This window comes from Lathamus discolor, chromosome 19 (genome assembly GCF_037157495.1).
Source record: "Lathamus discolor isolate bLatDis1 chromosome 19, bLatDis1.hap1, whole genome shotgun sequence".
NCBI classification, from domain to species: domain Eukaryota; kingdom Metazoa; phylum Chordata; class Aves; order Psittaciformes; family Psittacidae; genus Lathamus; species Lathamus discolor.
Window position 1 is genome coordinate 2454822 of NC_088902.1, and position 9868 is coordinate 2464689.

The following is a 9868-nucleotide window of genomic DNA, read 5'->3' on the forward strand; positions in this document are numbered from 1 at the left end:
ACACAACTCGTTACCGGTCTCCAGCCGGACATCGAGCCATTGACCACAACTGTTTTGTGTGCAGCCGTCCAGCCAGTTCTTTATCCACCGAGTGGTCCATCCAATTTAGAGACAAGGATGTCGTGTGGGACAGTGTCAAACGCTTTGCACAAGTCCAGGTAGATGACATCAACTGCTCTACCCTTCTCCATCAGTTCCATAGCCCCATCATAGAAGGCCACCAGATTGGTCAGGCAGGATTTCCCCTTAGTGAAGCCATGCTGGCTGTCACCAAACACCTTGTTTTTCATGTGCCTTAGCCTGCCTTCCAGGAGAATGTGGTCCAAGATTTTGCCAGGCCCAGAGGTGAGACTGACTGCTCTGTAATTCCCCGGGTCTTCCATTTTCCCTTCTTGAAAATGAGGGTTATATTTCCCTTTTTTAGAAGCCTTTATTCAAAATACCCCAGTAAAGCCAGACTGTGGGCCACACAAATGTACCCTACTCAATCTAACTATCATGAATACTGGAAAATGGAAAAATAAGAAAATTAAGGAATTTGGAATTAAAATACGGGCTACAGGAAAGGATCCGGGAGCTATAGTCCAAATTAAAATTATGGAAAGTGTTAAGGAATCAATACAACATCATTTATTATTCAACTCATTTTATCGTGAAATGGAAACAGGAGTCCAATATGAAATTCCCACTGTTACTAAAGATCTCTTCGTAAATCTCGTTGAAAATATAGCTAAAGCATTGAATGTAACCAACTGCTACGCTTGTGGGGGAAGCAACCAGGGAGAGAGACGGCCCTGGGAAGCAATGGAGAGTAACATAAGCGATCCTGCAATCTGGAGAAATCAGGAAGGAAATAATAGGAGGCAGCAATGGATCTTCCAAACAAATATAATTGGAAAAAGTTGTTGGCAAAATTTAGAAAACGATGGCAAACCAGTAGGAAATTTGCTTTGTGAAGGTTATATATGGGAGAGAAGAAAGAAAGACTGGGAAAAATGGGGAGATCCTATAGAAATCAATCACCAATTCCGTAACTGGACTAACAGAACTAATATACCAAACGGTTGGCCCACTCCAGATGGACATTATTGGATCTGTGGTAAAGTAGCATAAAGTAGCATTTTTACCTGAAAATTGGACAGGATCATGTGTATCAGACCTAGTTTCCTTTTATTACCTATAAGCCAAGGAGAACGTTTGGGAGTCCAGTTATACAGAGAAACAGATGAACTAAGAAGGAAACGATATAAAAGGGAACTACACATTAGTAACTGGAAGGACAATGAGTGGCCACCCGAACGGATAATGTCTTACTATGAGCAGGCAACTTGGGCGGAAGACAGGTCCTGGGGATACAAGACCCCTATATGTATGCTGAACAGGATCCTAAGATTACAAGCTGTAGTAGAAATAGTAAAACAGGAGATGCATTAGGATTAATAGCGAAGCAAAATACCAAAATGAGAACTGCAATACATCAGAATCGCCTGGCTTTAGATTATTTGTTAGCTCAAGGTTTGTGGAAAATTTAATCTTAGTAATTGTTGTTTAGAAATTGATGAAGGAAAGGCCATAAATGAACTTATAAGAGAGATGAAAAAGATAGCTCACGTTCCAGTACAAACATGGAATGGAATCAGTTTCAGAGGGCTAGGATCTTGGGGACGATTTTTTAATGGGGACTGGATTACTAAAGTTGGTATAGTGGTATTGGGAATATTCGGGGGATTGTTAATTATTCCTTGTATAATTCCATGTTTTACCAAACTTATACATACGGTTGTGCAAAATACGCAATTAACCGCCACGCCATTAGAACCAGGAATGGCAAATAAGGAAGGAACCCACCCACTGATGATACTAAAAACCAATACGACTCCAGTATTACCTGCGGCTCAAAAGGCGGTCATTAGGCTGGAAGCCAAAACACGAATCAATGAGTTATTAAAAAACAAGGTGGGGGGGATTGTGGAATATACAGGAACGATTCGTGTCACCAATTTGGAACTCCTTGTGCTCATTGTACTTCGTGTGAGATGTATAAGAACGATCGCAACTATGATGTTTGTTCCTATCAATGCAATGATGAACGAGAAGAAGAAACACAGGGATAATCCCTTTGTCCAACTGCCTAAATGTTTGCATGGTTGGGTGACTGAGAGACACATCCTGTTGCAGGATATTGTGAAACTTAGGTATTCGACGGATAGACATAAAAAGTATGGGGGGTTGGACTAGATGATCTTTTGAGGTCCCTTCCAACCCTTGGGATTCTGTGTGTACAGAACAAAGAGAACTAGGGCTGCGGTTAAGCTTGTGACAAATGTTTTCCTGTTAATACATTACCAAGGAGTTCAGTTGTTTCTTCGCCAAAAAAGAAGACCTCAGCAACAAGAAAAGAACAATGAAAAGGGGCCACATCAGCATCCGGGTACAGAAGAAGGGATTGGCTGAGACCCAGGACCAAGAAGTATAAGAGACTGGACCCCAAAGACCCCGGTGTGCGTCTTAGGTGGAGCGGAGACTCCCCGGCGCGCCCAGCGCTGCTTGCTTATTGCCTCCCGATATTAATCACTTGTAATAAAATAACGGAATCAGACAATGGCTAAGACGAAGTTTTTATAACACCATCTCGACGGGGGTACAGAATAAAATCCCACACGTGATGGCTTCACATCCCTGAAGACACCACTCGTGAGCCTCGCACGAGGAATCCACCTTCCCTCTGGCATCTAAAAGCTTTCCCCCCCGCTCCTTTGTCACTGCTCCAGGCGTGGCGGGGCTGAGGTGTGAGCAGCAGCGCGGAGGAGGAGGAGGACGGGACGAGGACGGGATGAGGACGGGACGAGGACGGGACGCACTCCTGCAGGCGAAGGCAGCGCAAGGTGGAACGGCCGAACCCTGCTCCTGGTCCCGGCGGGCGCTTCCCGGCAGCTCTTCCTCCCTGTACCGGCGATGAGGCAGGGTAAGGAGCAGCGGGCTCGGTACCACCCCGTGCCATCGATCCCTCCTCCCGGAGCCCTCGGAGGTCGCCTGGCACCGGGACACCCGCTCCCGAGGGACTCACCGCTACGGGACGGGCTGCGGGGCCATCAGGTCGATGTCCGTCAGGTTCCGGGCGACCCAGACTCCAGCGGCGAACAGCCCCAGGTTCACCAGCAGGTTCCTAAGGGAGAGACCGGAAGCGCTGGGTCCCGTCCCCACTGCAGGTCCCGCTCCCGGTCCCTATCCCGGTTCCGCTCCCGGTCCCTATCCCGTCCCCGATCCCGATCCCGGTTCCGCTCTCGGTCCCTATCCCGTCCCCGATCCCGATCCTGGTCCCGATCCCGGTTCCGCTCCCGGTCCCTATCCCAGTTCTGATCCCGATCCCGGTTCCGCTCCCGGTCCCTATCCCAGTTCCGATCCCGATCCCGGTTCCGCTCTCGGTCCCTATCCCGGTTCCGCTCCCGGTCCCGATCCCGGTTCCGCTCCCGGTCCCTATCCCGGTCCCTATCCCGGTCCCTATCCCGGTCCCGCTCCCGCACCTGCGGAAGTCGTTGCGGTCGGTGGCGAAGCGGTACGCGCTGCGCAGCCACCCGCCCAGCCCCTGCGGGGCAGCGCCCTGCCCGCCCGGTGCCGCTGCCGCCGCCGCCGCCGCCGCCATGCTGCCACCTCCCCCTGCTCGCCCCGTCGCTGCGCGATGGCGTCACTTCCGGGGCGCTGGAAACGGGAAAATGGCCGGGCCCCGGCGTTGCACCGGGAGCGTTCGGCCCCGCGCGGCCGTTCCGGAGAGGCTGGAGCCGGGGAACGGGAACGGGAACGGGAACCGGAACCGCTTCGGTGCCGTTCTCAGCCCCACTGCCTCCTGTGCCCGGCGCCTGCTCTGACCTGGCCGAGCTCCCCCTTCCCTCCGCTGACACCGCTTGGTGCAAGGGGCACCAGAGCCCGAGGGGGCTGCGGGGAACCTGGAGAGGGGCTTGGGACAAGGGCCTGTAGGGACAGGCCAAGGGGAATGGCTTGAACCTGCCCGAGGGGAGACTGAGCTGAGCTCTTAGGCAGAAGCTCTTCCCTGTGTAAGAAACTATGGATAAAGATATTGTTTATTAAGATTTCTGTTAAGCCCAATGTAAAAGTTAGGCAACAAAAGATATGAAACCACTTACTCAAACAGTCACCAGACACAGCTTGTGCAAGATAAGATAACCGCAATCGCTTACACTAACTAAACCAAGTACCGCTTATGCAAACATAGCAGATGTTGACTAAAGATAACTGTGGGATGTTCCAGGAACTGGCAGAAAGCTCCATATAAGGACATAGGAGTAAAAGGTCAACTATAGGACAAAGGAGGAAGACTTCTTACTCCAGCCTCAAGGACCACCAGGAGACAGAAGTTGACCCCGTAGCAGCAGCTGAAGCATGCGCAGAGTACCTCCACTACTTCATGAACACGGAAGTACAGATGTATAAAAAGGGGCTGTTCGAACTGCTCAGCACGGCAGTTGGCGGAGCGCAGGCTCCCCTGTCGTCCAGCGCTGTCTTTGCTCATATTCTACTTGCTATAATTAATAAAATTTGAATTGGATTATGATCCGTTGTGGTCTCAATTTATAACAATTTTCTGGTGCCGTGACTCGGATAAGGAGCGGTGGCTTTGGTCCTCCGGGGAGGCGCCCCGCGACATTTCGCGGCCCCGCGACCAACAGCTTCCCTCATCCTTACCGACGAACCTAAATGCTAGAATATGAGCAAAGGAGAAACGGGTAAAATCCCATAAAATCCTGTGCACGGGAGTCCGGATGAAGACGCAGGACGCGTAAGTATATCGCGAATTTGTTCGCAGGTTTGCCGTTCGGGGGGCATTGGGTTTTCTGGAATATAACGAGTGAGAGGTTCGATATACTGAACCAAGCGAGGGTGGACCCTTAAGTACTGCGTCTCCCATCTCCCGCGAGGGACTGGGCCAGGAACAAGGGGAGCGAGTGAGTGTGTGTTTGTGGATATTCCAGAAGATGGGGGCGAAGGGCAGCAAGCCTTCGACTCCCATGGGATGGGTACCCATTGTACCTAAGAATACCCCTCTGGCATATATCTTAGACAATTGGAGATATTTCCCTGGACCCCTAGGGAAAGATAAGCAAAAAATGATAGAATATTGTACTAAGATATAGGGAGGGAAGAAGATTTCTAAAAATGTCTTTTGGCCAGTCTATGGGTCAGAAGAAGATTGGGTAAGACAGCAATTAAACCTCTGGGTTAATAATAAAAAACCCCTTAACCCGGAGGAGAGTCAATATGCGGAAGTGTGGCTAGAAAGACCGGGAGCTAGACTTTACCCGCTGAATGAGATAAAAACTAAACAAAAGAAAAAGAAGGAAGAGTTAGACAAAACCCTTCTAACCCCCCCCTCCTTACATTCCTCCTCCTGCTCCCACAGCCCCTCCAGAGGTCCCCAGAGCATCCACTCCCCCACCGGAGTCAGAACAAGAGTCTCCCCCTCCTCCTAGACGCGTAACTAGGAGTCAAAAAGGGGCAGCTCAGATGTACCCCCTAAGGGAAATACCCATGGGGGGACCTCAACCTGTGATCGGATATATTTCCGTACCCTTAAATTCGGCTGACCTACGAGATTTTAAAAGAACCGAGATGGGAAACTTAATTGAGGACCCACTCGGAGTGGCAGAAAGATTAGATCAATTTTTGGGACCAAACCTTTATACTTGGGATGAGATGCAATCTATCCTTGGTCAATTATTTACTACTGAGGAAAGAGATATGATTAGACGAGCAGGAATGAGACTGTGGGATGCTCAACATGTCCAGGGACCCCAAGCAGATATTAAATGGCCACTCCAAAGACCTAATTGGGATAATCAAGATCCGGTACATAGAACTCATATGCAGGACCTGAGAACTATAGTAATTCAGGGAATTAGAGAAGCAGTACCCCGTGGCCAGAATATCAATAAAGCATTTAATGAAATGCAAAAGAAAGATGAAAGCCCTACTGAGTGGCTGGAACGACTGAGGAAAGCCCTTCAGCTGTACTCTGCGGTAAATCCAGACGACCCTTTAGGGCAAGCGCTCCTCAAAACTCAGTTTGTGGCAAAATCATGGGAAGACATCAGAAAGAAGATTGAAAAGTTAGAAGACTGGCAGAATAGAGGGTTGGATGAATTACTGAGAGAAGCTCAGAAAGTCTACGTAAGGCAGGAAGAAGAGAGCAGCAAGCGACAAGTAAAAATGATGGTAGCAGCGGTCAGAGAGGATCGCAAAGGGCAAACTGGTGAACACAGATCTGCTGGAACGAAACAAGGGAATGTAGTAGTAGAGAAGGAACAGAGATGTTGTTTTTACTGTGGAAAGAAGGGACATATAAAGAAGAATTGCAGAAAAAGGATCAGGGATGAGGAAATATTGAAAACGGAATAGGAGAGTCAGGGGCTCTATATTTTAGGGGACCGGAGTCATCATGAGCCCTTGATAAAATTAAAAATAGGTCCCCATAAACAAGAGTTCACCTTTTTAATAGACACTGGGGCTGAGAAATCAACTATTAAGCAAATACCTGAGGGATGTAAAGTTTCCCCTGAAAAAGTACAAGTAATTGGGGCAAAAGGAGAACCCTTTAAAGTAAGCAAAATCAAAAATGTGGTATTTGAAACTGAAAATAAATTTGGAATGGGTGAACTCTTGCTCGTCCCCGAAGCAGAAGTTAATCTGTTAGGACGAGATGTAATTGTTGAATTGCAATTAGAAATTAAAGTGAAAAATCAAGAGCTAACAGTGTCTGCTTATCCTTTGACCGTGGATGATCAAAAACAAATTAACCCCGATGCCTGGTACTCTCCGGACACAATTAGTAGACTGGAAATTCCACCGATTAAAATCCAAATTTCCGAACCCCACATACCTGTGAGGGTAAGGCAATATCCCATATCCCATATCCCTAGAAGGACGGAGAGGATTAAAGCCAGAAATTGATCAATTGTTAGCACAAGGAATCTTAGAGTCTTGTATGTCACCCTTTAACACCCCCATTTTGCCTGTAAAGAAACCAAATGGGAAATATCGGCTCGTACATGATTTAAGGGAAATAAACAAAAGAACCATCACCCGGTTCCCTGTAGTAGCAAATCCATACACACTGCTAAGCAAACTAGGACCCCATAACTCCTGGTATAGTGTGGCTGATTTAAAGGATGCCTTTTGGGCCTGTCCACTGGCAGAAGAATGCCGTGATTATTTTGCCTTTGAATGGGAAGACATAGAGACAGGCCGTAGACAGCAATTGAGATGGACCGTGCTTCTCCAGGGGTTCACTGAGTCCCCTAATCTGTTTGGACAGGCCCTGGAAGAGCTCTTAAAAGAATACCAGGTACAAACGGGGAGCGTGCTGTTACAGTATGTAGATGATCTGCTCGTAGCAGGGAATAATAAGGAGGATGTAAGAAAAGAAAGCATTCGACTTCTAAACTTTCTTGCACAAAAGGGCCTACGGGTATCACAAGAAAAGTTACAATTTGTGGAGGAAAAAGTGAAATATTTGGGACATTATTTCTTTAACGGCCAGAAGATATTGGATCCAGAGCGCATTAAAGGAATTTTGGAATTACCTGTGCCTGTCACTAAGAGGCAAATTCGGCAGGCATTAGGGCTATTTGGGTATTGTAGGCTATGGATAGAAAATTATAGCTTTAAAGTTAAATTCTTATATGAACAACTGTCTAAAGACAAAATACCCAAGTGGACCCCTCAGGATCAAGAGCAGTTTGTCAGTCTCAAAAGAGAGCTAAGTCAAGCACCGGTTTTAAGCCTACCAGATTTAAAGCGGCCATTCCTTTTATTTGTTAACATACATGAAGGAACGGCATTCGGAGGATTAACTCAGGAATGGGCCGGACAGAAGAAACCGGTGGCATAGCTATCAAAGCTGTTGGACCCTGTGAGCAGGGGTTGGCCGAGTTGTTTACAAATCATTGTTGCTGCTGCCTTATTACTTGAGGAAACGAATCGCCTTACCTTTAACGGAGAAGTTGTCTTATATGCGCCTCATAACATCAGGGGAGTGTTACAACAACAAGCAGAAAAATGGCTTACAGATAGCCGATTATTAAAGTATGAGGGAATACTTACAGAATCCCCTAAACTATCTTTGAAAACTATTGGAGCAGTTAACCCCACTGAATTTCTATACCCAGGAGAAGGTAATGAACTAGTGCACAATTGTTTTCAAACAATTGAACAACAGATACGCATTAGGCCAGATTTAGAAGAAGAAGAACTACAATGTGGAGAAGTATTATTTATAGATGGGTCATCACGAATAGTGGAAGGTAAACGATTGTCCGGATATGCCATCGTTAAGTTGGAAAAAGGAGAATTTAAGACAATAGAATCAGGCCCCCTGAGTGCCAGTTGGTCGGCTCAAGCCTGTGAGCTGTATGCATTGTGGAAAGCATTAGTGTCACTGAAGGGAAAGGATGGAACTATATATACAGACTCACGCTATGCGTTCGGAGTAGTACACACTTTTGGAAAAATATGGGAGGAAAGAGGATTTGTTAACTCACAGGGAAAAGAACTGATACACCCAGAATTAATTCGGCGAGTTCTGGGGGCATTGAAAATGCCAAATAAAATAGCAGTCGTACATATAAAGGGACACCAGCGAGGTACAGTGCTGAGGCGCTGGCACAGGGTGCCCAGAGAAGCTGTGGCTGCCCCATCCCTGGCAGTGCTCAAGGCCAGGTTGGACACAGGGGCTTGGAGCAAGCTGCTCCAGTGGAAGGGGTCCCTGCCCGTGGCAGGGGTTGGAGCTGGAGGAGCTCTAAGGGCCCTTCAGCACAAAGCAGGCTGGGGTTCCATGACTCCTTTGCCGTGAGCACCAGCAGGGCCCAGCCCTTTCCCCCCGCTCCGGCAGCTCCCTCTCAGCCTTCGTGGCTTTTTAGGAGGGGGAAAAAGCTTCTCTGCACCCCCCTCCCCTCCACCCCCGGACACCGCTGCAGGAGGTGCCCGTTCCCGTCAGGAGGGAGCAGTCCCCATGAGCTCACTCACTCCTGGCACTGGCCCTTCCCCATCCCCTTTTCCCAATGCCCGTGCCCTGATGTCACTGCTGGTGGCCCTGCCTCCGTTTCCCTGCTCCCTGGTGAGACACGGTGGTGCCCGTGTGCTTCCACAGCAAACACTCCAGGACAGAAGAGCCGAGGTCACCGCGCTGCCTGGCTGCAGCAGGACGGCGTGAGCCAGGACCAGGGCGCTGCACCCGGATGGAGCCTCAGCCCCACGCCAGCTCCTGCGCTCCCTGGGCCAGAGCTGGGAAAAGCAGCCTGCGGGGCTGCGATGTGCTGAAGTGACCCGGCCCCAGCGGGGATGCTGGCTGCAGAGCCCCAAAGCCAGCGTGGTTTGCATCGTTGTGGGGTGACCCCCAGCGCTGCAGGGACAGGAAAGCTCCTGTGTGGAATGAGAACTGGCTGCAGGGTTGTAACTATAATGGGACCTTTATTATTATACCAAGATTTTAGCAGAGGAGCTTATCCTTACACAGTTTCTAGCAATTGGCATCGCTGTCCCATGGCTCCGATTTCCCTGCTTCCCAGGAGCTCATTGCCCTCCTGCTCTGGATCCCCTCCTGATCTGGAGCCGCTCAGCTCTCAAGGGGATGTGCTGCAGCCACCATTCTCCCTGCTGCTGCTGCATTCCCATCCCAAATCCCAAATTGCTAATTGAGCTGCCCAGTTAGTTAATTGATTTATAGCTATTAGAGATGTGAGGGATACGGGTGTGATTCGTGTCAGTAACTTAGAAAACTATCGAATTAATTTTTGCATTAAACTATATTAACAGAGATAAACTTTAAACTAACCAACTAATACATGCTTATGCAAGA

The 9868-nt window shown here is 48.6% G+C and overlaps 1 protein-coding gene across 2 annotated transcripts; it reads right to left on the bottom strand.

Annotated features, from left to right (window-relative positions):
* Positions 1-2606: 2606 nt before the first annotated feature.
* On the bottom strand, positions 2607-3667 carry TOMM6 (translocase of outer mitochondrial membrane 6). Of its 2 annotated transcripts, none has more exons than XM_065698683.1 (3): positions 3525-3667; positions 3068-3166; positions 2607-2863 (listed from the first exon to the last, which is right to left on the bottom strand). In XM_065698683.1, the coding sequence occupies exons 1-2, from the start codon at positions 3641-3643 to the stop codon at positions 3070-3072; spliced, it is 216 nt and encodes a 71-aa protein (XP_065554755.1). In that variant the 5' UTR covers positions 3644-3667; the 3' UTR covers positions 2607-2863; positions 3068-3069. The 2 variants fall into 2 exon arrangements, with proteins under 2 accessions (XP_065554755.1, XP_065554754.1); XM_065698682.1 differs by having other exon boundaries at positions 2607-2944; positions 3525-3660.
* Between the last annotated feature and the right edge of the window lie 6201 nt (positions 3668-9868).